General features: G+C 51.7%; 1 protein-coding gene across 6 annotated transcripts in view; it reads right to left on the bottom strand.

The window, feature by feature from the left end:
• DYNC1I1 (dynein cytoplasmic 1 intermediate chain 1) overlaps positions 1–26,345 on the bottom strand; it is a 137,350-nt gene that overhangs the window by 88,495 nt on the left and 22,510 nt on the right. For 2 of the 6 annotated variants that reach the window (XM_052000502.1, XM_052000497.1), the window contains exons 2-7: positions 20,894–20,970; positions 19,641–19,757; positions 12,353–12,467; positions 10,329–10,470; positions 3,357–3,425; positions 380–495 (exon numbers count right to left, since the gene is read on the bottom strand). In XM_052000502.1, the coding sequence (XP_051856462.1) occupies positions 380–495; positions 3,357–3,425; positions 10,329–10,470; positions 12,353–12,467; positions 19,641–19,757; positions 20,894–20,970 (636 nt within the window). The remainder of the gene's footprint in view (positions 1–379; positions 496–3,356; positions 3,426–10,328; positions 10,471–12,352; positions 12,468–19,640; positions 19,758–20,893; positions 20,971–26,345) is intronic. The other 4 variants (XM_052000498.1, XM_052000500.1, XM_052000501.1 and 1 more) reach the window with 4 other exon arrangements.

Below are 26,345 nucleotides of genomic sequence, written 5' to 3'. Positions count from 1 at the left end.
TCCCCGGCCCCGTTTGGGACAAAGGTTTGCTCTTTTAGTGGAGGGAGCAGGAGGGGGGGTTCATGTTTGTTAATAGATGAAACTTTAATGAAAGAATAACAAACGCAGGAGAATCTTAGCTCAGCTGCTCCGGGATCCCTGCCAGATCCACGTGCTCAGGCCAGCCCTGATACCGGGACTCCTGTTCGCGGGAATCCCTCGAGAGGAGGACGCCCCTCCTCGCTTCCCCTCCCTCCCCTGCCCCAAAACCTTCCGCTTTCGAGGCGGTGAGATTGAGCTCGAGGAAGAGAGGGGGAGGGTCCCCACCCCGCCCCGCCCCCTCCCAAACAGAACTCTTCCACGGAGCCGCGTGTCAAGGTCGGAGACAGCTGCCTCTTACCTTCGGACTGGTGTGTGTCCAGCGGGGTCTGGGTCTCCTTGCAGTACGACACCACCTCCCTGGGCAAGAAGTCCACCTGAGTCACCTTGGACACCCCGAGCTTGTGCAGTCTGCGCCTGGGAGAGCAAGGGAACACCCCTGAAGTGGGCGGGCGGCCCCGCGGCTGGCCACAGCCCCCCAAGCAGCCCAAGCAGTGCCCCTGGGAGACCAGCGGCAGAAGGTGTCCCTGAGGAGCCGGGGGCTGGCTCTGGCTACTGGGCTCGGCTTTCCCTCCTGCAAAATGGGGTCGGGGATTGGGAAGCCCGCACTGTCCTGCGTTCTCTCCAGCTGGAAGTCCGGGGGCCAGCTCCTGGTGCCCCTCTGGTCATCGGAACCAGGTACCACAGAGAAAAGAAACGGGGGGGGGCGAGGCTTCTGCTTCCAGTGTCCTCAGCCAAGTGGCCACTAACAGAGGGTCAGAGACAAGGACCGGGGACAGCACTTGGGAGAATCCAAAAGGCAGAGGGCCCAGAGAGAGGGGGGCAGGGGGAGCACAGAGGGCCCAGAGAGAGGGGGGCCCGGGGGAGCACCGAGGGCCGGGGGGGGCGGGCACGGCACCAAGGGCCCAGAGAGAGGGGGGGCTGAGGAGAGCACGGCACCGAGGGCCTGGCACTGGTGCTCCCTACAAGATGCTTCCAATCCATCCCTCTGGGGACTTCAGTTACGCCCCACAGGACACAGGAAGGCATTAGATTGGGAGGCAGGGAGGCCGAATCCCTGGTCATGGCACTGAGTGGTCAGTGGCTCCCCACTGGCTCCCCAGGCAGCACCCATGGCATGTGCCCAGGCCAGGGGAGGGAGCACCAGCCTCTCGGAGGAAAGAAAGTTCTGGAGAAGCTGAGCTTTGAGGGGAGCTAGTGGTGAGGAGGAAAGGCATCCAGCCTGGGGACCAGCCTGGACAAAGGCAAGGAAGCCAGAGATGAAGCGTCCCGGGAGCAAGCCCGGTGGGACTGGACTGTGAGGGCGTGAGTCAGGTGCGAGTGAGGGGAGGCTCAGCCCCCAGAGTCTGCTTGCAGAGAGACACAGGCAGACCGGCCAAACCCCTCTGGCCCTGGAGGGTGGAGGACCGCAGTGGGAATCCTTTATCAGGGTCTGTGAGGGACCTGGGCGGAGGGGACGTCCCCAGGGACGAGACCCGGAGCTTCCCAGGGACGGAAGGAGCTGCAGGGGATCAGCAAGAGGGGAAACGGGGGACTCTGGGTTGCACAAGGAAAGCTCCAGACACCACGGGCCTCCAGCTCAGAACGTCCAACAAGGCAGCGGGATGTGGGACTGTGACCGAGAGCCTCGGCCACAGAGGGACGGTCGCTGAACCCAGGCGGCCCAGGAGGTTCACAAAGTGGGGCCCGGGACACAGAGCGGGCCCAGCTCCAGCCGAGGCGAGCAAGGAACGGTCAGGCAGGAGGAGCGCCGGAAGGAGCACTGATGACCCTGGGGGCCCAGTGAACACGCCTGGTCACTCTGCTGACCACCGTCCTCCCGCAGCTAAGGGGCCGGCTTCCCAGTCGGGCTGCAGGCCTTCTCTGCCCTCCTCCCTCCCAGGCCCACAGATCCGGCTGACCCCAAAGGGGCTGCTGGGGAGCCAGGCTGGGCCTGCATCCCCCCCAGACTCCTCATCTGCATCCCTTTTGACACCCAGTGCAAGAACACAAAAACTGCCTGGGGCTAGAGGTCTGGGGCCTGAACTACATTGGGGGGCCAGAAGAAGGCAGCTCCCTAGTTCCAGCCACCCACAAAGAAGCTCCAGGAGTGCTAGTCTGGGGGCTGCTCAGCTCTGCCAGCTGGGGGCGGTCCACCCAAGGCCCCCAGGATCAGCTATGGGGCCCTCTCAAGGCCCCTCCCTCCCCAAGACGCCTGGGACCCACCCTGCAGCCAGAAGGAACAGACAGAGGGAAGTTCTGGTTCCCACAGCTGCCCGGACTGCAGAGGGGGGCAGGGAGTTCCCAGAGAGCTAGGAACGATAATGAGACTTGGAATTCAAAGACCTGAATTCAAATTCTGCCACCAACAAGCTGGGTGCTCCTGGGCTGCTCATTTCAATTTTCCCAGCCTCAGTTTTTTCATCTGTAAACAGGGATAATAACTGGCCCTCTCTCTCAGGGCTATTGTGAGATCAGTAGGGACAATAGCTGCAAAATGCCTGGAAACCCTGAAAGTACGATATGAATATGGACTGTTATCCCGGTGGCTGCGGGGCTCAGCTGGTCATTAACCCGCCTGGGCCTTGGGGACCGCCCGCAGTGGGTCCCGCTCGCCCTTGGCCCTGCTACTCCTTAAGGCCCCACTCCGTGCCTCGGCCTTTCATCCTCCCCCGTGACTGCAGCCTGCACCCCAGAAACGGCCGTGACCCAGAGCCCCATCCGCGGTTCCCTTCTCGTTGACCTGGGTCATTTCCGAGGTTCTAGACAGAAGAACTGTCCGGTTCTGGAGCCAGAAAGGGCTTTGAGGGGAGTGGGACCAACCCCCCCACCCCCCATCCCCATGGCTGCTGCGACAGACTTCCTTGGCAGCCTGGTCACTAACACAGACCCAGGCCCCAGTAACTTGTGGCTGTTATGCGGCCCTTGGGGGAAGGGGGGAGATTGAGACGCGCCCAGGAGGACCTCTTAGATCCGGACCCTGAATAGAAATGGGACCCCACAACACGGCAGTCAGGGAAACCCCAACCTCACACGGGCTGTGAGGAGCTCAGGGGGATGGTGCTGTTCCCCTTGTCCCTCTTGGAAAGAAGGGGGATCACACAGGGAAGGGAAGCCATGGCCATCTTTTTGTGGTGTCTTTCCTCAAAAAGATGCTTCCTTCGAAGTCTGGGAATTAACTGGAAGGAAATCAGCATCACAAAGGGCGGCTTCAGCAAGGGGGACAGACAAGAGCCCAGCCTTTCCAACACAACCTCTGCAGAGAAGGCCCAACACAGAACAAAAGAGCTGACAAATACCCAATTTCTGAGTCTGTCTGGAGCTGCAGCACTGAGGGGTCAGTGTCCCATTGCAGGGTCCTAAGGCAGCTGGTTATCAGGTGTGCAGCACAAAGGGAAAAAGAACACAGAGGGTTAACAAAAAGGGTGAAAAAAACCATCTCCCGAATCAAGTCAGAGCCATTTACATACACAGACGTGTGCAGTCCCCAGACCCAGGGTGGGGGAAAGCCAGGGAAGGACAAACAGGGTCAGAGCCAGGCAGTGGAGTAGGGGAAGGGCTCTCCAGGGGTCTCCCGGAAGAAAGCCCGGGCTAAATGATAAATAAGCCCTGCGGCCTTCCTTATTCTCAGCCAGGCTGGTGTCCCGGCGAATTAAGCTGCTTGTTCTAATGTTCAACCGAAGGCTATTGGCCACGACCATGCTCAGGTTCCCCAAGTGCTCCATCACCTTCCAATCACTGGTGTGAATCTGAACTGGTCACAGTGAATCACTGGGGTGCATTTTGCTGCATCTCTTTGCTAAGATTTTACTTAAATTGGAGGAGGAAGCAATATTCATTAGTGATAATGGTCTGTAGTTTTCTTTCTCTTCTATATCTGTCCCTAGTTTTACTGTTAGTTCTATTTTTATCTCCTAAAATCTGTCTGGACCAAAGCTTTTCTCTCTTCCGATTTCCTGGAGTCATTCATTCACTGCTCATTCAGTTTTAGTTGCTAAGATGGCATTCTTTAGATACTTGTTTCTACTTTTGTTAATTTGGATATTTCTGAGTTTGATAAATAGTCATTATTTTCCTTTAAGTTCTCAGTGAAGTAGTATTAAATTATATATACTAATGATTTGTTTTTATTTGCCCTTTATTCACTACCAGTCTACCTTGTTCCTTTCATATTTTAGTCATTGGATCTCCCTCTCCTTTTTGTCATTAGTCAGTAGGATTTAATGATTTTGTTAGTCCTAAAAAGAAAGAACTTCTTAGTTTTATTGTCATTTCTATGATTCTGTTATTTTCACTTATTTTTATTTGTTCTTTAATTGAAAATTAGATATGGACTGTTATCCCAGTGGCTTTTTTATGCTTTTTTGCTTGTTTGGATTTTAAATAGTTTATTTTCTAGATTTGTCTATAGATTTGTCAATTGCATTCTCAAGTCATCCTTTCTATCCTTCTCTATTTTTAATCACCATATTTTTTCTTCTTTAACACTATAATGTTTCTTCTTAGGAGTATTTTAGCTATACCCCCAATTCCCTTCAAGTTAGCTCATTTTTATTGTGCTTCTTATTTCCATCAATTATGGTTACTCAACTTTATTGTGCATAATGTTACTATTTAATTTCTATACAGCTCTGTATCTTTTGTTATATATTAATTAATAACTATGTTCTAAAAAGGATGCATTACAATTTCTGACATTTAAATTTTATTTATGATTATATATATGAGCAGATTTATAAAAGTCATTATGTGATGGTCAGAAATATACATATTCTTTAATATATTCATTCAGAAGATTTCTTTTAAATCTAATTTTCAAGTCTGATCATTTCTGGGTTTTTTTCGTTAGATTTATCCAACTCTGAAAATGGTATTTTGCAGCTTCCCATCATTATTATATAGCTGTTTACACTTTTATAATTCAGTTTATTTTAGTCTGGTTGGCTTGAACACAAACTCTATTATGGATTTCATGCCCTGTCTACTCCAGGATCCATGTGGATCCAGTCATTTTTAGGGCAGGTTAGCAGAAGGGAGCTAGCCATGCACTGAAGGAAAAGCCAAATGCAAGCATCCAAGGAACCCAGAACAAGAAGTACACGGGAAGTGAACCTGGTTTGAACAAACTGTAGGTTGACACATCAAGTCGCCTCCTTCCTTGTCAGGGTTTCCTAACCACCCCCAGAACTCTTGCAAGTCCTACCATGGTGGATTCCGAAACATGGCACTAAGTGGAGCCAGAACCCAGCAGGGACATTGCTGGTTCTCGACACTTACCTTTTGGAAGGAGCTTCTCACAAACAAAGGGATAGGATCAGATAAAGTGATTTCTGTTGGAAGTTTTCTCTGGATTCTGACTCTCAAGCCTTTCCCTTATCTCTAAATCACTAGGAGGATTCTGCTCAGGAGGCAGTTTCTACTGATGGTTAGAACCGCTTGGTCACAAGGAATTGGTCTAGAAGGTGGCCCTCCTCTGCCTGTCGGTCCTTGGCTGTTTGATGACCCCCGCCAAGCTCTCGGGCACTGGCACTGCTGCCAGTATCTGACTCCCCACTGACAGGGTTCGCCGCTCATCTGTCAGCAAACGAGGGACGACCGCCGTTCTAGCCAGGCGGCAGATTGGCGGAGCGCACAAAGTCTCAGGCAGTGGCCACAAAGGGAGCAGCCCAACAGGGATTCGGGACCAAATCCCAGCTCCTGAGTGCCTACTGTGTGCCGGTCCTCCTGTGCCGGGCTTGGGGACGCAGGGACAACTGCAAAAGACCCTGCCTCCGAGAGGGGCTCGGCTGGGGGACACAGTGTGTACATGTGTGGTGTCTACACTCGGGATAAATGGGGCCCGAGGAGGTCACTGAGCGTAGGACGAGGGTCCCATGACAGAGCTGTGAGCCCTCCATGGATCTGGAGGAGGATCCCACAAAGAAAAGAGAGGGAGAAGAGACCCATGAGAAAGAAGGGTCACAAGGACCCAGAGAGAAGGGAGCGGGGCCAGACACTGGAGGTTGGGAAGGAAGAGGACTGGGGAAAGAACTTCTGGAGACAAAGGGGGCCGTCTCAGGGGAGAGACGAGGTCGGGGGCAGACTGCAGAGGGCTGACAAGAGTGGGGGAGAGGAGGGAGAAGCAAGGAGAGGAGAGAGCTTCTTGAGAAGCTGGACGGGATGATAGCTTGAGGGGTCCTGGGGCTGGTGAAGGTTTGAGAGATTTTGTTTTTAAGAATAGGAAAGCTCAGGATGTGACTTGGCTTGGTCTGTGTAGACAGCACCCCTGGACAGTCTGTGTAGACAGCACTCCCACCTGGAACCAGATCAAACTGCATCCAATACTTCTGAGTTGGAACATTTATTTTCCTTCTCTTCCTTAATTGCCAGATAGTGATAGGATGAATTTCTTTACTCTCTTTAAAAAAGGTAGGGGGCTCTCCCCGGGCTCTTCGTCCAGGCTCCCGGCCCTCCCCGGGCTCTTCGTCCAGGCTCCCAGCCCTCTCTAGACTCTTCGTCTGTGCTCCCGGGCTCTCCCCGCGTTCTTTGCTGGGCTCTCGGCCTTCCCCAGGCTCATCGTCCAGGCTCCTGGTCCTCCCCAGGCTCATCATCTGGGCTCCCGGCCCTCCCTGGGCTCATCTCCAGGCTCTGAGAAGAACCAAGTGCCTCCAGAATCACTGTTTTTCCCTCCGGTGCAACCAAAGTCTCTGGTTCTCGGATGTGATTCTTTTTGTTCTTCCTTCTCCAAGCCTCAGTCTTCTCATCTGTAAAGAGGGCCTTGAATTGACCTGGCCTCTGAGGCCCCTTCCAGCCAGTTCCTCTTCTCTGAGACAACTCTTCCTTGATGTGGGAAAAGTGCTGACCATGGCTTCGGGGACAGGGAAGCTCCATTGTCCCCACTGTACCCTGAAGGCCCCGGCTTGGGGAGCCTCGGTCTTCCTGTGGCTCTGGCATTCTATGTCTGGAAACTGAGGCTGGAAGGAGGCCCGTGTTCTCCTGCCCGCTGAGCCCTCTCGGCTCCCTCACCCCCCGAGCCAGCCCTTCCTGCCCAAACCTTTCATTCCCAAGCCGCCACACTCTGGGAAATGAAGGGAAGGCTGGCCCGAGCCTTCCATCTGCCACCGGGAAGCCTGCTGGGTTGCTATTTGGGGAAAGGACGGTGGGACTCGCTTGACATGATAATTAGCGGCAGGGGAGGCCCGTGGCCCACGAGCCAACAGCCGTGAATAATAGCCTCCCAATCACGCCAACGGGGCCATCTTGGGCTTGACACGTGGCAGGGCCGCTCCTGTGGCACTCGGCCTGGGGCGGGAGAGCTGGGGTTCACCAACCGCCCCCGAGGGCTGGGGGAGCAGGCTCAGAGCCAACCATCCCAGGCCAACATCTCCCCCCTCCTCACCCGCACAGCCACCGGGTCCTCCCAACCACTCAGGGCCAAGAGGGCGCCTCTCCCTCTGTCTGACCCCCCTTTGTCTCCAGCCATCTGTCCGGATCTCCCTGCCCGGCGGCTTAATCCCCTCCCCTGGGGACCGCTGCCTTGGAGCTGAGTGGCCCATCTGGGGAGTCAGCCAGCACAGACACCCATGGGCACGAGACTCGGCCCCAGAGCAGCTGAATGAGCAAAGGTCAGCTCCTGGCCCGGCCCGGCCTTCTGCAAGAACAGCGGCTTCTCAGCTGAGCCCCCGGGGAGGGGTGGGACCCGCTGTGCACACGCCCGGTAAGGAAGGATCTGGGCCCGGGCCCAGAGGGAGGAAAGGCCAGCGGGGGGGCCCCTCCGGCCCCAAGGGCCCCTGAAGCCAGCAGCCGTGGTCCTGCTCCCTGCCTCCACGCCCTGACCAGTTCTCTGGGCACTCCAGCCCTCTGCCCCCCGCTGTCCCCCACCCCCCCAGTCCTCTCGGCCTGTGGCAGGACCAGGGGCCCCGGCGGCCGCCGAGATGCTTGGCCGGCTGTCCCGTCTCAGGATCCCAGGAGCTTCTCCCGGGCCTCGGGCACAGCCTGCCCTGGGTGTGGTGGGCGCTCTCGTGAGGAACAGGGCCTGGGGGACACGCTGCCCCCGACACAAGCTCAGAGCTCCTCCATCGGCCCCCCAAAGGGCCGCCGTGCTCAGATGGCCTCGAGGCTTCTTCCAGCCCTTCATCGTCCACCCTTGGCGCTCCACCAGCGACGAGGGTGTCTGGAGAGTCATCCTGAGGGCACGGCCCGCGGAAGAATGATGGGCCCTCTTCCCGCCCCAGACGGGCGTTCCCCAGACGGCTGCCCCGGGGGGCCGATGGTCGGGCGAGACGGGATCTGGGCGGTGTGGGGCGAGCCTCAGAACACCGTAAAACCGCTGGGGACCTCCCGGCCCATGTCAGAAATCCCGAGGACTCCCAGGCACTCCCGCAGTCACTGGGGGCAGCAGGGACCTTCTGAGAAGCAGGCGTGCATGTGGGGCCGTTCCTGCCCCTGGCGGCCATCTCAAAGAGGTGAAGGGACTCACGTGGGACCCTCCGTAACGAGGGCGGGGGGGTCCTGGGGAGGCAGGAGGGGAGGTCAGCCCGGGGTGGGAGCTCGCCTTTGATCCCAGCTGCACCAAGGCTGCCCTGAAGGGCTTCCTGGACTAGAACACGGAAGCACCTCACTGAGCAGAGCCCGGCAGGCCGGGGCAGGGCCCTTGGCGTCAAAGGGGCGGAGGGCCCGGCTCCTGGAAATGCTTCAGTGGCTCCGGTCAGTCAGCAGGCAGGGAGGCGCCCTCCCAGGTGCCAACTCTCAGCAGCGGGTGAGAGGAACAGCCGCAGAGGGGTCACGGAGCCCCTCCCAAAGCCGCCCCCGGGGCAGAGCCTGAGGGCTCTCAGGGCCCCGGGCCCCAACGCGCTCTGGTCATTTCCCCCAGAGCGGGGGTCCAGAGTGGGCAGCGTCCGTCACCTGCCTCCTTCGGCACCCCTGAGTTCCGGCTCAGAGGGACGGGGTCGCCCCGACGACACAAGCAGCGGCTCCGGGCCAGGCGGGCGGTGGCGCCTCAGTGGGGACTGGGAGACTGGTGGGCAGAGCCCGTGGGCGGAGGGGCCCACCTCTTCCTCCTCCTGGGCAGTGGGGGCCGACCCCCCCGGGCTTCCCTTCTGCCTCTTAGCAGGAAAGTAGCTGGCGACGGCGTTACTTCAAGGCCTTCAAAGTGACTGGCAAAGGATGGAGAAGGAAGCGGAAGCAGAAGGGCTGGAGCCCGATGAACTCCCAGCCCCCACTGCCCTCCTGAGTAAGGAGGGGGTCACCTTACTGACCCCAATTCTGACCGAGCCCCCCACCTCGGGAAGGGCTCGGCGCGAGGTGAGAAAAGTCCCTGAGCTCCTTCGCCTCTGGTCCCACTGCTGTAGAGCCTCCATCCCCAGCTCCATCCCCGAGGGACCCTTCGCCCTAGCCCTCAGCCTCTCCTAGACTGGGGCTCCCAGGAGCCTGGCACTCTTCAGGCTGTGCCCTGCCCTGCCCCCTCAGGGCTGGAGGCTCCTTCGGGCCAGACAGAGCACGGTCCCTCTTGCTTTGGCCACTTCTGGGGTTAGAGTAGCTCCTACTCCTTTGAGAGCCACAGCAGCCATCGGTGGGCCCGTGCCATCCCTTAGGCCCTCCTTCCCCCAGAGCCGCCAAGAAGGCCAGAGCCAGGCTCCCAGATTTCCTCCCTCGCACCATCCCTGCCCTCACGCCCGGGGATTTCAGCATTCCCAGTGATATCCACTCCCGGCCCGGTCCCTCTTCTTGCTCTGACTCCCATGCCTCGACCCCTCCAAGATCCAGAAATCCTTCCCCCTGACCCGCCCAGCTTTCTCTGTCCTCAGTGCCCCTGGCAGGGATCAAGCCCCTTCTGGCCTCCTGGGGGACTTGCCCGTGGCCCTGAGCAGTGCAGATGCCTTCCCCTCTTGGGTTTACTTTGGGTCCCGAGATCCCCAGTAATCTCCCGTCCCTTTGTGCCATGTAGATACAGCCTGATTCCTGCCTCCTACCCCCACCCAAATGCCCACGGAAAGCCAGAGAGAATGGGGCTAGGGTCCTGCTGGACACAGACTTGCTCAAGGGGATGCCCTTCTTGTCACCACTGTGAGAGAGGGAGGACCCTGAAACCTACTCATCGTGTGAAATGGGCACGAGTCCTTGAACCAACAGCTTGGGAGAGAAGCTCTGCAGACCACGGAGGTCACAGAAGCGGTGGCTCTGAGAGTCCGCAGAGCAGCTGCCCGGGAGGGGGCAGCCCCGATCCCCGTGTGCACAGCAGAAGCCCCCCGAGTCCCCAGCCCCCAGCCCGGGGAGGGCCCCGTCCTCCTCACCTGGTCAGCGGGCCCAGGTCTCCGGAGTCTTGGCTGCCGGCCTCGCTAGGCGTGCTCGCTGATTTCGAGGAGGGAGACATAGGGGTTGGGACTAAATAATGAAAATAACAGGTATCCCATGTTACAAAATGCAGCGAGTGCACTGGTGACGAGCAGCGTCAGACAAACCAAAGCAAACGGAGTCAAAAGAAATCGATCGAACGGGCAGGAGATTGAAATGAGACAAGGAAAAAGGAAAGAAAAGGAAAAGGAAGAAAGTCAAGTGAATTTTACATATTTTTGGAAATTAAAATTTGAAATGAGTTTTGACAGGGTCGACTGTGATTCCAAGGCCCGCGGCCCTCACCCACCACAGCAGCCGGGGCCGCCTTGGGCTGGTCAGGGCCAGAGTGGACCTGGTGATGAATGAAGGCCTCTGGGAAACCGCCCTTCCCTGCGCCCACCCTTCTCCCTCCCACTGGAGTCTGCTGAGTGTCGGGGGGAGCCAGGCCCTTGGCTCCTGGGGGGGGCAGCTCCTTACAAGTTACCGTGCCCACATTTCCCTGGTCCTGAGCTGCCAAGGTGAAGGCTCTGTCCCGTGCCAGTGCGCAGGGGCCACTTTCTGAAGGGAAAGGGAAATCCTTCCAGCTCCCAGGGACCGAGAGCAAAGCCAATGCGCAGCCAGGCCAAAGAGATGCCATGTGGTTTTTTCCCTTGCAAATGTCCTTCAGAAAGAAGCCAGAATGGGGCCCAGCTACTTGTCAGGCCGGCCCCCGCCCAGGCTCCCACCGCCAGCTCGGAGAAGGCCCAGAGCCTCCATTGGGTTCCAATCATCTGTAATTTTGTCTTATTTACTTAATAAGGTAGAGGGTGTAACGGCAGAGCTGCAGAGAGCCGGGGAGCCTCCTGTGGGCTCACCATGAAGTCACGGAGCAATCTGCAAGCTCCCTGGCCAGGGCAGAGCCATGAGCCTGGGAAGAGGGGCCCTGGGCGGGGCCATCGGCTCTGTTTCCTCTGGTCTTCTCTAAGTGGTGAGGGGGAAGCCGGAGACACTGAAGCCGTCCTAGGCTGGTGTCTGTCTGCTATGCTTTGGGGACCAGTGACCTATGGAAAATCTAAAGGAACTAGCCCAGAATCAGGGACTACTGGTGCTGGAAGGGGCCTTGGACACCACCCAGTCCAGCCCTTTCCAATCACACAAGAGGAGAGTGAGAGCTCAGGACAGACACCAGTGGGGAGTGAGGGGACAGGCCCCCTCAGGTTCCACGTGGGAGGGGGCCAGCCTTCGCTCTGGGTCAGTCTCAAAGGGGCTCCTGACTACCTGAAATGTCTGTGGCTCACTGCCCAGGGGAACACTCGGCCGGCCTCCTATGCCCCCCTCTGGCCATTTGAGGCGTGAGTGGCCCTGGGGACAAGGACTGGGAAACTGTGTTCCCTCTGAAGGAAGAAGTCCCTCCCCGGGCCCCATTAAGCTCCCCACTTCCCCGTGCCCCGGGCAATCGCCCCAATGAAGCTTCAGGAATGAATGAGGGGAAGAACAAAAAGGGAAGTCTGGGCAGACAGTCTCCCCCCTCCAAAGCCCTGGACACATGATGATAACACAAAGATGGAAAAAGGACCTCCCGTCTGGGCCGCCCCGCTCCCTGTCACTGTCTGCTCGGGCCTCGGCGCGTGGATCCGTGAGAAGGATTTCACGCGCCGTCGCCCCTCAGCCCTGCCGCTCCACGCGCCGGCCGGGCGCCCCCTCAGCCCGAGGCAGGCCCTGACTGTGCGGGCGCGCTTGCGGGAGGTCGGGAGAGAGGGCCGCCTCTGCCAGGGAGGACCTGATGGCTAAGCCGGCGCCGCCAGCCCCTCACTCCCGGCCCAGAAGACGAAACGGGACGAAAAAGAAACACAGACGCCAGGGGAGGGAGGGGGGAACACGAGGACACGCGCCGGGCGCACCGCACGGTTCTCGGGGAGCGAGGGCCAGCCGGATGGGGCAGCCGCGGGCCGGGCCGGCTTCCCGGGGAGGGCGCTCGGCTCCGCGGCCCCCGGCTAAGTACCTAGCGGCGGCTCCGGGGAGATGCCGATGCTCTGCAGCAGCGCCTCCGTCTCCCTCCGCTTGCGGTCCAGGTCCGAGTCCTCCGGGGCCGGCTCCTTCTTCTGCTGCATGTCGGCCTGGGAAAGGGCAGGCGGGAGGGAAGCCGTCAGCGAAAGCAGGGGACAGCTCCCCGTGGGCGGGGGCACCGCGCTCTCCTCACCGGGGCTGCCCTCGGGAGCCGCGTGGCACCATGGGGGAGCCCGGATCAGGGGTCGGGCTGTGGGCCCGGGCCTACTGCGGGGTGCTGGGGGGGGGGGCGGACGTGCGCGCGCACATGTCAATGCGCAGTGTGTGCCCACGAGCCAGCATTGTGCTCGCTCGTGTGCTTGTGCCAGTGTGCGGTGTGACTGCCTGTGTGAGGCTTCGTGCGCTCGCGCGTGTGCTTGTGTCTGTGCGCGGTATGACTGCCCGTGTGTGAGGCTTCGTGCGCTTGTGCCAGTGCGCGGTGTGACTGCCTGTGTGAGGCTTCGTGCGCTCGCGCGTGTGCTTGTGTCTGTGCGCGGTGTGACTGCCCGCGTGCGCTTGTGCCAGTGCACAGTGTGACTGCCCGTGTGCTCGCGCGTGTGCTTGTGCCAGTGCGCCGTGTGACTGCCTGTGTGAGGCTTCGTGCGCTCGCGCGTGTGCTTGTGTCTGTGCGCGGTGTGACTGCCCGTGTGTGAGGCTTCGCGCGCTTGTGCCAGTGCGCGGTGTGACTGCCTGTGTGAGACTTCGTGCGCTCGCGCGTGTGCTTGTGTCTGTGCGCGGTGTGACTGCCCGTGTGCTCGCGCGTGTGCTTGTGCCAGTGTGCGGTGTGACTGCCCGTGTGCTCGCGCGTGTGCTTGTGCCAGTGTGCGGTGTGACTGCACGTGTGAGGCTTCGCGCGCTTGTGCCAGTGCGCGGTGTGACTGCCTGTGTGAGGCTTCGTGCGCTCGCGCGTGTGCTTGTGTCTGTGCGCGGTGTGACTGCCCGTGTGCTCGCGCGTGTGCTTGTGCCAGTGTGCGGTGTGACTGCCCGTGTGCTCGCGCGTGTGCTTGTGCCAGTGTGCGGTGTGACTGCACGTGTGAGGCTTCGTGCGCTTGTGCCAGTGCGCGGTGTGAATGCCTGTGTGAGGCTTCGTGCGCTCGCGCGTGCGCTTGTGCCAGTGCGGGGTGTGACTGCCTGTGTGAGGCTTCGTCCGCTCGCGCGTGTGCTTGTGTCTGTGCGCGGTGTGACTGCCCGTGTGCTCGCGCGTGTGCTTGTGCCAGTGCGCCGTGTGACTGCCCGTGTGCTCGCGCGTGTGCTTGTGCCAGTGTGCGGTGTGACTGCACGTGTGAGGCTTCGTGCGCTTGTGCCAGTGCGCGGTGTGACTGCCTGTGTGAGGCTTCGTGCGCTTGTGCCAGTGCACGGTGTGACTGCCCGTGTGCTCGCGCGTGTGCTTGTGCCAGTGCACCGTGTGACTGCACGTGTGAGGCTTCGTGCGCTTGTGCCAGTGCGCCGTGTGACTGCCCGTGTGTGAGGCTTCGTGCGCTTGTGTCAGTGCGCGGTGTGACTGCACGTGTGTGAGGCTTCGTGCGCTTGTGCCAGTGCGCGGTGTGACTGCACGTGTGTGAGGCTTCGTGCGCTTGTGCCAGTGCGCCGTGTGACTGCACGTGTGTGAGGCTTCGTGCGCTTGTGCCAGTGCGCGGTGTGACTGCCCGTGTGAGGCTTCGTGCGCTTGTGCCAGTGCGCGGTGTGACTGCCCGTGTGAGGCTTCGTGCGCTTGTGCCAGTGCGCGGTGTGACTGCACGTGTGTGAGGCTTCGTGCGCTTGTGCCAGTGCGCGGTGTGACTGCCCGTGTGCTCGTGCGTGTGCTTGTGCCAGTGCGCGGTGTGACTGCACGTGTGTGAGGCTTTGTGCACTCGCGCGTGCGCTTGTGCCAGTACGCCGTGTGACTGCCCGTGTGTGAGGCTTCGTGCGCTTGTGCCAGTGCGCGGTGTGACTGCCCGTGTGAGGCTTCGTGCGCTTGTGCCAGTGCGCGGTGTGACTGCCCGTGTGAGGCTTCGTGCGCTTGTGCCAGTGCGCGGTGTGACTGCCCGTGTGTGAGGCTTTCCTGCGCTCGCGCGTGCGCTTGTACTGGCGCTTCTTTGCCCCCAACGCCAAACCCCGGCGCACAAAGAGCCGGGCCTTCAGTGGGCAGGATCTGAGTGAGGGGCCGGGGGCACCACGGAGCCCCCTGGGAGGCGCTGAGCCGGGACAAATCTCACCTCGCTGGATGCTCGCCACATCCGGGGCCGACAGCGCTGGCGGCAATCTAGCTTTTACTAGTAAGAGTTAGTAAGGGTCTGAGGCTGAATTGGAACTCGGGTCTCACTGGCTCCAGCCCCCTCCCCTCCAGCTTCAGGGTTGGGTTAAAGAAAAAATAAGAATGAATGGAACATGCTGCTAGAGTAGGATCCGGAGAACCCAGAGGCCGCTGTGGCGCCTGGGGCCGGGACCGAAGATGGAGCACTTTCTCTTCCCCGGCTGCACAGAGGTGACGTCATCGCAGCTGAGGCCGCAAACTACGCGGCAAAAACTAGGGAGGCGGCGGAGAGAAGGAGAGCTCTGCAGTCAGAGGCCGCACTCAGGCTGGGTGATCCCAGAACCCTGTTTGCCTCAGTTTACTTTTCTGTCAGATGAGCTGGAGAAGGAAATGCTACTGCTTCTGTAACTTTGCCAAGAAAACCCCAAATGGCGCCGCCGAGTCAGAGCTGCTGAACAGTGACCGATTTTTTATTGTTTATTGATTAATTAATGGAATGGAATGATGAAAGATGAGAGGAAGACCTTAGTCTGTCCCTTGAAGGTGGAAGGTCACCAATTCCATCCACATGGTCTCGGGCTTTCAGGGCACTGATCATTGGGCTATTTTTTTCTCTCTCTAGAGAAAATTGGATAACTATTAGAACTATGTAAGAAATAGAAAAAAAATAAATTTTATTTTGAAAAAACCAAGTGCATTTGCACAGATAGAACAAATTATTGTGTGTGTGTGTTTAAATGCCTCGGTTGGAAGCCTAGTCCTGCCAGTGTTAAATGGATATCTTTTCTTTTACCTTGGAAACCTGGGGTGTTAATAAAATGTTTAACCACCAGAAATTCAGGGTGCAGGTCTCTGAAAACATAAAACGGACTTTTCCGTATAATCTGCATCAATAACATTTTCTCTGAGCCGTCCTTAAGTCTGGGCAATCAACAACTAATCAGGGCCGCGTTGGCTGATCTGAGAGGTCAGTGCTTCCACTGGAAATCCAACCACTGGCTCTCTGGAGATGTGTCCTCCCCGGGGAAGGCCCATGTCACGAGGAGGGACTGGCCCTGGGTTCCCAGCACCGGCTCCCCACAGGAGGGAGATCTGACGGGGCACAGTGAGACCAAACCAGTCCCTGCTTCCCTCCCACACGCTTTCTGCAGGAACTGCCCCCCCCCAGATTCCCAAGGCAGACAGCCCAAAGTGGACGGCCGCTCGTCGGACCGCATCCATCTCAGGATAATTCTGGGAAATTCGTGTGGGAGATTAGACTGTCAGTTCTGAAAGAAACTCGTGATTAGCCTGGGACGAACGATGCTCTCAACTCCTACAAGTTGTGACACTTGAAGGGAGGAAAATGCTGTAGCACGAAGCTCCTTTGATCTTGTGGAAATGAGCATTCATCCCGTGTCAGTCTCGGCCCGCAGACGGAGGAGCCGACGCACCAGGAGCCGTCCTCAAGGACAGACCGGGCAGCCGTCAGTCACCGGATAATGAGAGGGACGCCCGGCAGACGGACAGACCGAGCTGAGCAGCATCCCCAATGCCTGGCCGCTGGAGGAGAGTCCGCGCAGCCTCAAGGACAAACGGGCACGCTGCTCAGGGAGAAAGGTGCCCCCCCATCCAGGCTTTCCTGTGAGCCCCGGGACCCCAGTGCCCTGTGAAAAAGGCCCTGACTTCCCACACTGAAGCCATGGCTGTCCGGGGCCAGGGAAGGGGAGCTCTGGCACGCTGGCCAGGAGGACGGAGCTGAAGGCTCAGCGGCAGAAAGCCAGGATCTCCTGGGTCTCCTGCGCATTTGTGACCAGAGACGGCAGCTTTGGAAGAGAGCCCGGGACATCTGTAAGTCTGCAGGAACTAAAAGGAAAACACTCAAAAGCCAGGAGGAAGGCCACGTTCAGGGGCAAAATCCACAGAGACCCCACTTGCAGAGTTCCACTGCAAAGGAGATGAACTTGCCTCCAGGTCACGAGCGGTGTACATTTAGCCCCAGAAGCTCATCAAGATTCCCAAAGGATCCTGGGAGGGAAAACTTGGTGAATTGAGATGGCTGTTTTCAGTGCCCGAGTCTTCATGACGCTGGTGGGGGGTTTCTTGGCAAAAACATGGGAGCAGCTGGCCGTTGCCTTCTCTAGCTCCTACAGATGAAGAAACTGAGGCAAAATGGGTGAATGCCTTACCCAGATCACCCAGCTGGCGAGTGTCTGAGGCTGGATTTGAATTCGGGGAGAGGACTCAGCCAGACTCTGGCCCTAGTGCTCTGTGTGTGGTGCCCCTCTCCCCCCTCTCCCCAGTTGCCCCTGGGACTGATTGATTAGCGCAAGGCAACATGGAGCATTTTACTGAGGGTGGGAAGGCTTGAGCCCGGCAGAATATGTCTAATTGGGGGGGGGAGGCATTTTCTGTTCTTCCTGTAGGTGACAGACCAGCTCTGAGAAAGTCACTAGAGCTCGGTCATACTCCACAGAAGGGAGCACTGTAACACAAATGGAGAAAGCACCGTACCGCCCCACTCAACCAAGCCCAATCAGACACGCTGCCTGGAGGTGCCCGCTGGGCGCCAGGTCACTGGTGCAAACATAAGATAGCTCCAGCATCCAAAGAGCTCACATTGTGCTGAGGGAGCCCCACAAACACATTTCAGGAAATATAAAATATAAAAACATTAAATACTAACTAAATTTGGGAAGGAGGGCACTAGGAACTGAGGGATTGAAGATGGGTCTCACAAAGGAGAGAAAACCTATGCTGAGCTTTGAAGGAAATTAGGACGTCTGCATGGCAGAAGTGAAGGTGATGGGGTGAATAAGACCCCCACATTCTTGAGAGCCAGATGGACCAGAGGGCGGGTCATTCACAGAAGGAAGCTCTTATTGAATTTAAGTAGCATTTAAATAGGTCTTTCTGGCAGTGGATCTTTGTTGAATTCCCTGTCAAATTTCTGGCACTGACAAAATTATCATGACCCCGCAGTTACTGTAGCCAACCAGAAGGCTAAATTATTGTATCAATCCTCAAGGTTATTTTTCTCCTATAAAAGAACTCCTGGTACTCCACTTCTTCTCTAACTCCTTTTACTGTTTACTGAGTATCACAATTGTAGGTTCATTAGGAACTGCACACCTTATGGCAGCGAGTTCTTTTATTTTTTTGCTGAGGCAATTGGGGTTAAGTGACTTGCCCAAGGTCACACAGCTAGGAAGTGTTAAGTGTCTGAGGTCAGATTTGAACTCAGGTCCTTCTGACTTCAGGACTGGAGCTCCATCCACTGCGCCACCTAGCTGCCCCATGGCAACAAGTTCTTTAGGACTTCTGCCTGCCTTGTGGTGCCTTTCTCCTTGTTAAGGCTAGTTCTTAGGGAACTTAGCTCACCTTATGGCATCTTCCCCCTTGTTAAGGTGTCTTTACCCCGCTTTTGGAACTTAGCCCACCTCCAACAGCATGATAAAATCTTTGTCTGCTGACCTGGAGATGGGCTGAGCTCATCGATTCTCCACAACACCGGCCCGACACGCCGATATATTTTTGGAGTTCAACCTTTGTACCTTTTCCAAGAGAGTGCATTCAAGGTGGGGGGAAAGACAGAGGTGACCAAATGGTTAGAGCCTGAAGGCAGAAAGGTTTGAGTTCAAATCCAGCCTGAAATGTTTTCGAGCTGTGGGGGCTGGGCAAGGCATTTGACCTTTCTCTGCTTCAGTTTCAAACATAAAATGGGATTAATAATAGAACCTACCTTGAGTGGTGGTTGTGAGGATCAAATGACATAATATTGTAAAGCGCTTTGCAAATCTCAATGTGCTATAGAAATAGTCGTTATCATCATCATCTTCTTCTTCATCATCATCACTATTTGGCAAAAGGTGACCTCGAAGGAGCAGCCAGGGAAGTAGAAGGACAACCAGGAAGAGCAATGTTAGGAAAACCTGGATAAATTATTGAGGAGATGTGATTGACAGTGTCAACGGCAGTCAAGAAGTCAAGAAGAATGAGAGGCTTTGGTAAAAAAGAGAGCTGAATGACTGTGGAAGACAGAAAGTGAGGTGTCCCGAGCTAGGGGGTGGAGAAGAAGAGTTTGGCTATGAAAAGGAAGAGCAATGACAACTCAAGGGAATGGAAGGGATGCAAGGCTTTTATTAAAGATGGAAGAGACTTGTTTGTAAGCAGCAGGAAGAACTGATAGAGCCGAGAAGATGCAATTAGGATAGTGGTGACCACCTGCTAGAGAAGACAGACCAGCCAACAGATAGAGTGAGCAAGCATTCATTAAGCACTTACTGCATGCCGGGTATTCAGCTCACTCTGGAGATCACAGGACAAACCAATAAGTCATTCCCTGGACTCAGGAAGCTTACTTTCTAATGGGAAGAGAACAGGAAGGTGGGATATATTTGGAACTGCTGGCTCAGAAGGGAACAGTCTGGGGCAAGATAAGGAGAAAGAAGGGCAATGAGTCCAGCAAAGGCATTGGCACTGGCAAAGAGAAAGACCAAAGTCAGAGATGGTGGGAGTGACATCAAGAGTCTTTGGGAGCAAAGAGAAGAGTAGGGGAAATGGAGTTGGGATTGAAAATGCTCTGGTTTTTTATTAGAGGAAGAAGATGAACTAAACATAGAGACATCTGTGTAGTGATCATAAATAAAATTAGGGATGTTGCAATGATGAAGGGAAGAGAGAAGAGAGGAAAGAAGAAGGGGGGAAAGAGTGGGAAGGAGAGAGAAGGGAATCACAATCACTGTTTTCCCTTCCCTTCTCACTCAGCTGCTTGTGTCCGATGTCCCTTCCAGGTTCTGACAATGAGATGAATGGCATTAAGAGAGTGACTCCTCCCCTATGTCCTTTGGGCTGACACCAGAACCCAGCTCTGGTGGCCCAAAGTAGTCAGGTGAAGCTGACGGCAGGTCCCCTGTTTACCAAGTCTAGCAAAGCCCCGCAAAAACTAGCATTCCGGAGCCCTAAATTCCCAGTGGCCAAGGAGATGGAGTAGGGCAGATACCCTCCCACAGGCAGCTTCCTTGGCACTCACCTCTTTTTTTTTTCGCTCCTCTTCCTTCCGTTTCTTCTCCTCCCGGATCTGGGCTAAACGCTGCTTCTTTCGTTCCAGCTCAGCTTTTAAGTCGCTTTTGTCAGACATCGTGACTTCCTGGGAAAACAAACAGAAGGAAACATGTAAATACCAGAGAAGAACCGTTCTGTCTCTTCTTTATTTGCTTCAAAATGTTTTTTTTAGGGGAAAGGCACAGATTCTGAAAGGAGATTGTGTGACAATGGAGGGAAGGAGAAGAGGTAGTGATGTTGCCTCCTACGCTGAGGCAGTACTCTCTAAGCCCTGCAGGATCCAAGAGTGATGCACATGAAAAAAGGTGGCAGGGGCAAGATCTCCAAGGCAATAACTTAGAAGAAGATACTCAAAATAAGCACTGCAGAAGCTTCATTCTGTAACAAGTATGGAAACTAAAGAAGAAATAAGTAAGGATATGAGCCATAAGCCAAAGAATAAAAGTTTAGAATTAGACGTGAAAAGAAATAGCAGGACCTAGCAGAAACAGTGGTATTGACAAGAAGAAACATCACTTCATCAAAGACTGGACTAAAGTTGGACATCATAGGGGATAGTGTCAAAGGTCTTTAGAAGGGAGCTCTAAAACAAGAATAAGTGCCTTTTAGGAAAAGGTAGAGAAAATGAAGTAAAAAGTAACAAACCACACAAGTAGAAGAAGAGGCATTTTACGTGACTATTTAACTGAGAATACAAAGAGAAGAAGAATGAGATAACTGGATAAAAGGAAGAAAGAAAAGGCAATTGATAAGTTAATCAAAACTTCAAAATTAGGCAGGAGAGTGAATTTGAGCTTGATGATGAAGAAAAGAGAATTGTTGGGGGCAGAGTTGCTTAAGACAAGCAGATTAAAAAACAATAACCAAAAATACAGAGAAAAAGAGAAAAATCCTAATTTGGGAGGATGGGAGTAGGGAAACAATATGAGGAACAAATGAAAGAAAATATAAATCTAAAGTGAATGGAGTAAACAATGGATAAGAAAACAGAACCTGACAATCTTTTGCTGTGTGTGGCTGAGCCAAGGAGCAGAGAGGACACTCAGTTCTAACCTGTAGTCTTGCAATCACCTGCAGCAGAATCACCAGAACAGGAGACAAAGACACCAAAGGGGAGACAGCAATTCAGTCACACTCAATCTGCAGAAGCCCCTAGAAGGCTAATAGATTTTAAACAGTCTACTATACAGTACTACTTCCTCCTAACTGACGGACACAAACCTGGGTCAGGAACTTGCAGTACTCAGACCACGAGGCAGTGAACAAACCTTTTCCTAGATCCCAATGCTTTGGGAGCCCTGTGAAAGCAGCAAAGAGATAAGAAAGGAGTTAAGTTCAGGCCAGAAATCTACCCCCCTCCACTCCCCAGAAGTGTGCAGAGCCCAGCACTAACATAAAGTCAAGCAGTATGCTAGAAGAATGAGCAATCACAAAAAGAACTCAACCATAAAGAGTTTTATGAGAAAAAAGCTCAAGACAAAACACAACATAAAACAATCACTAGAAAACATCTACAAGCAAAGCCTTAAAGAAAAATGAAGCTTGGACACAAGTCCAACAAGAGTCTTAAAAGATTTGAAGAAGCACACTCCCTACCTCCAGAGAAAGAATTTATATTGATTGAATACAGATTGAGGGATGCTATTTTTCACCTTCATTCTCATTCTTTCTTTTATTTGAATCTTCTTGTGCGAAAAGACTAATAAGGAAATGTTATACATAATGTATAATGTATATAAGATGAGAAACCATTTTTATACCAAATGTTTCTGCAATCTCATTTCTCAAATACATAGAGAACTACATCAAATTTATAAGAATACAAATCGTTCCCCAATTGATAAATGGTCAAATATAAATAGGCAGTTTTCAGATGAAGAAATTAAAGTTCTGTATAGTTGTATGATCAGAGAAATCCAAATTAAAACAATTCTGAGGTATGACCTCATACCTATCAGGTTAGCTAATATAACAGAAAAAGAAAATCATAAGTGTTGGAGAAGATGGGAGAAAGTTGGAACCCTAGTGCATTGTTGGTGGAGTTATGAATTGATCCAGCCATTCTGGAAGGCAATTTGGAACTTCTAATACCACAATTAGGTCTGTATTCCAAAGAAATCATTTAAAAAGGAGAACCATTCCACATGTTTATAGCAGTTCTTTTTTAGTAACAAAGGGTTGGAAATTAAGAAAATCCTCACCATTTGAGAAATGAGTGAATAAATTGTGAAGCATACTATTGTACTGTAAGAAATGATGAGTTTCAGAAAAACTTGGAAAGATTTACATGAACTGATGTTGGATGGAGTGAATGGAACAAGAAGAACATTGTACACAGTAACTGCAACTATGATTGACTTAACTCTTATCAGCAATGCAATGATCTAAAGCAATTCCAAAAGAATCATGACAGAAAATGCTATTCACATCCAGAAAAAGAACCATAGAGTCTAAATGCAGGTCAAAGTGTATTATTTTCATTTTTTGTTTTGGTTGCCGGTTTTCTGGTGGCTTTTTTCTTTTTGTTGTTTCTTCTTTCACAGCATGACTAATATGGAACTATGTTTTCATGATTGCACATCTATGATCTATATCAGGATCTTTAAAAAAAAGAGTCTTTAAAAAAGAGTATAGAAAAGAGGGAGAAAAGAAAAAAAAATCAGACCTCAAAATCTTATTTTAAATATGTGTTGGGGGGCAACTAGGTGGCACAATGGACAGAGTGCTAGCCCTGAAGTCAGGAGGACCTGAGCTCAAATCTAGCCTCAGACACTTAATACATTCTGGCTGTGTGACCTTGGGCAAGTCACCTAATCCCAATTGCCTCAGCAAAGGAAAAAAAAAACATTTAAAAACAGTGTTGAAAACTAACTTTACATGTCATTGTAAAAAAAGAAAATATTATTTAAAAGGGGGGAGGAAATTTAAAAAAATCTTTGAAAATTAGAATTGGACAGATAAAAGCTAATAACTATGATATACGAAGAAATCATAAAACAAACTCAGAAAACTGAAAAATGGGGGGGGAAGAGGAATGTGAACTGTCTAATTGGGGAAACAGTGGACCTGGAAAATACATTTAGGAGAAATATTGTTTTTATTATAGCTTTTTATTGACAGAACATATGCAGGGATGATTTTTCAACACTGTCCCTTGCACTCACTTCTGTTCCAACTTTTCCCTTCTCTCCCTCCATCCCCTCCCCTAGATGGCAGGCAGTCTCATACATGTTAAATATGTTAAAGTATATCTTAAATACAATATGTGTGTACAGATCTAGAAGAAATAATTTAAAAATCATTGAATTACCTAAAGCCACAAACAAAAAAGAACTTGGACATTGTATTTCAAGAACTCTTAAAAGAAAACTGTCTAGCTATTTTGGAACTAGAGAGTACAGTAGAAATTAAAAGAATGCATGTATTGCTTTCTGAAATTCCAAAATAAAAACTCCCAGAAATATTTATAGGCAAAATCCAGAGCTCCCAGTTCAAAGAAAAATGCTGCAAGTAGTCAGAAAGGAAAGAATTCAAGGACTGAGGAGCCATAGTCAGGATCACACCTACTTCAGCAGCCACAACTATAAAGAAAAGGAGAGCTTAGAATATGAGATTCCAGAAGGCAAAGGAATTAGGACTACAACCAAGAATAACCTACCCAGCAAAATCAAGAATAATGCTACAGGGGGAAATGACTTTCAGTAAAAGAGAATAATTTTAATCATTTCTGAAGAAAAGAGCAGATTCGAGTGACATACAAACAAAGGTGTCAAGAGAAGCATAAAAAGGTAAATATGAATAAATAATCATTGGGGACTAAATGAGGTTAAACTGTTTACATTCTTACAAATCCCTCATAACTTTATCATCATCAGAGGGCAAAGAAGGAATCTAATTAAACAGAAAGCCTGGGAATGATTCTGTTATGTTTTGATGGTCTCACAAAGAAAAGGGTGGCAAAAAAGGCAAAAAGCAACAACCGAACATCCTGGGACAGGAAGACTAGGAAAATTATTTTACATGAAAAGTGTGTTCAAGGAGAAGATTATGCAACAAGGAGGGAGCAATGAGGAGAAATGGGCAACACTTGGACCTCACTCTCATCTGAACTGGTCATAAAAAGGGAGAATGTACATGTAGACTCAGTTGAGTACAGAAATACATTTTATGTAACGCAGAAATTTAAGAGACTAGGATTAAGAGGAAAGTGAGAGAAATAAGGAAGGAATTAGAAGCAAAGTAAACTCTTAAAGAAGGCACGAGAAAGAGACTGGTCAGCAAGATGGCAAAGTAAAGGATCATTCAAGCTGAACTCTCCCAATATTCTCCCCCAAATAACTTTAGAATAAGATGTTGAATCCAACTCTAGAGCCGCACAGGCAAGAAAGGGTTAAATTGAGACATTTTTACCAGGCCAGTATTACTTAGTAGGTCAGAAGGAGAGGTGTGTATCATGGCAGTGGAGACTGGGTAGAAATGCAGCATGGCAGGGTAACCTGTGGAACTTGAAGTCTGCTGCCATAATAGCAGTAGTAACAGTTCCAGCAGCTCTAAACACCAAAGATGGGAAGGGAAATGGATAACTGGCCAGAAAGAAATTACAGAAGACTCCTGTGAAAAGAGAGGTGCAGGACCAGTCACCATTTGGCAACCCTATTGCCCATTACCGAGTTTTGAACTGTAGAGCAGAGAGGTTTATTTGTAGTTACAAGGGAGTTCTACTTGTACAATCTAGAACCTAGTTCTAGGTTCAGTTCCAGGATAGAGAGAGCTAGCACTTGTGGTTGCAAGAAAGCAGGGGCCCTTCCTAGGAAAAGATGACTATATCTCTTCTGGGAATACACCAACATATTTTTCATCAAAAATTAGAAGTGAAAACAGTAGCTTGAAAAAGCTTGAAGTTTGATTTAGTAATGCCCCACCCACCCAAGGAAGCAAAGTCTGACATCAAGAAATAGATTGGAAAATGAGCAAACAACAATTTAAAAACTCCAAAGTACCTGACCATAAAAATATTCTATGGTAAAAGGAAAGCTAAAGACACAAATGCAAAGACAATAATGTGGAAATGGCTAGAAGTAAATCTACAAAGGAAAATTACGATTGGACACAAACCTAATAAGAATTTCTTTAAAAGCTAAAGAAAAAAAGTTTAAAAGAGCAAGAAAAATGTTTTTTAAAATCAAATAAGAATAGCTGGAGAAACATTAGGAAAAGAAATGAGAGCAAGGCAAAATAACTTATGAAAAGAAAATTAACATATTTAAAAAGGTGCAAAAATACTTGAAGAAAATAATTCCTTAAAAATGTGCATTAGTCAAATGGATAGTAATGACTTTATGAGACATTAAGAAACAAAACTAAATTCAAAGAATGAAAAAAAAGAAGAAAATGTGAACTATGTCATCAGAAAAACAACTGAGCTGGAAAATAAATCAAGAAGAAATAATTTAAGAATTATTGGACTATCTGAAAATCACATTAAAAAAAGATCATCATATTTCAAGAAACTATAAAGGAAAACCGCTCAGATATCTCAGAACCAGAACACAAAATAGAAATGAAAAGAATCTACCTATCACCTCTGGCAAAAGATACCAAAAGAAAGATTCCCAGAAATGTTATAGCCAAGTTCTAGAACTCCAAGGTAATGGAAGGACTAAGTCAGAAGGTACTAAGTTCAAGATTTTTTATTTTTTATTATTTTTTTTTTCTGAGGCAGTTGGAGTTAAGTGACTTGCCATGGTCACATGGCTAGGACATGTAAAGTGACTAAGGCTGCACTTGAACTTAGTCCCTTCTGACTCCAGGGCTGGTACTCTATCCACTTCAACATCTAGCTGCCCCAAATATTACTAATTAAAAAAAGAACATAGCTGAATAGAAAATTGGCTTTTACACAGAAGATGCAAGAGAAGCGTAAAGAAAAGAGAGAGGAAAGAGAAATCATAAGGAATTGAATAAGGTTAAACTGGTTATAGCCATATATAGGAAGATGATACATGCAACTCGTAAGAACTTTGTCATTATTAGGGCAGTCAGAAGAATTGTACATAGGCAGAGTGCAAGAAGTGAGTCAGATATGTTGAAATAATTTCCAAAAAGTAATGTAATGGTGAGAAAGTAGAGTGTACTGGGAGGAGCGAGGAAGGGAAGGAAGGAATGGGGGAAATTATTACATAAAATAGGTGGATAAGGAAGAATTTTTATAGTGGAAGGAGAAATGGGGGGAGGCAATACTTGAATTTTACTCTCAACTGAATTGGTTCAAAGATACACAATACACATACATACACACACACATACACACACAATGTTTGAATACAAATCTATATTAACCAAAAGACAAGAAGGAGGGGAAGGGGCCAAGAGAAAGGGGGGGGGTGTGATAAGAGGGGAGGTAGATTAAGGGAAACAGTGGTAAGAAGCAAAAAAAAAAAGACTTTTGAGGAGGGACACAGAGAGAGAGACAGAGAGAGAGAGAGAGAGAGAGAGAGAGAGAGAGAGAGAGAGAGAGAATAAGAGAAAATAAGATGGAAAGAAATACACAGTAATCAAAACTGTAAATGTGAATGAGATGAACTCACCTAAAAAACAGAAGCAGAATGGATTAGAAACAAGAACTTAGCAATGTACTATTATCTACAAGAGACAATAGATACAGAAAGAAAGC

This window comes from Antechinus flavipes, chromosome 5 (assembly GCF_016432865.1).
Source record: "Antechinus flavipes isolate AdamAnt ecotype Samford, QLD, Australia chromosome 5, AdamAnt_v2, whole genome shotgun sequence".
Classification (NCBI taxonomy): Eukaryota; Metazoa; Chordata; class Mammalia; order Dasyuromorphia; family Dasyuridae; genus Antechinus; species Antechinus flavipes.
Note: the sequence above shows the minus strand (reverse complement) of the source record. Positions and strands in the feature narration are given on the sequence as shown.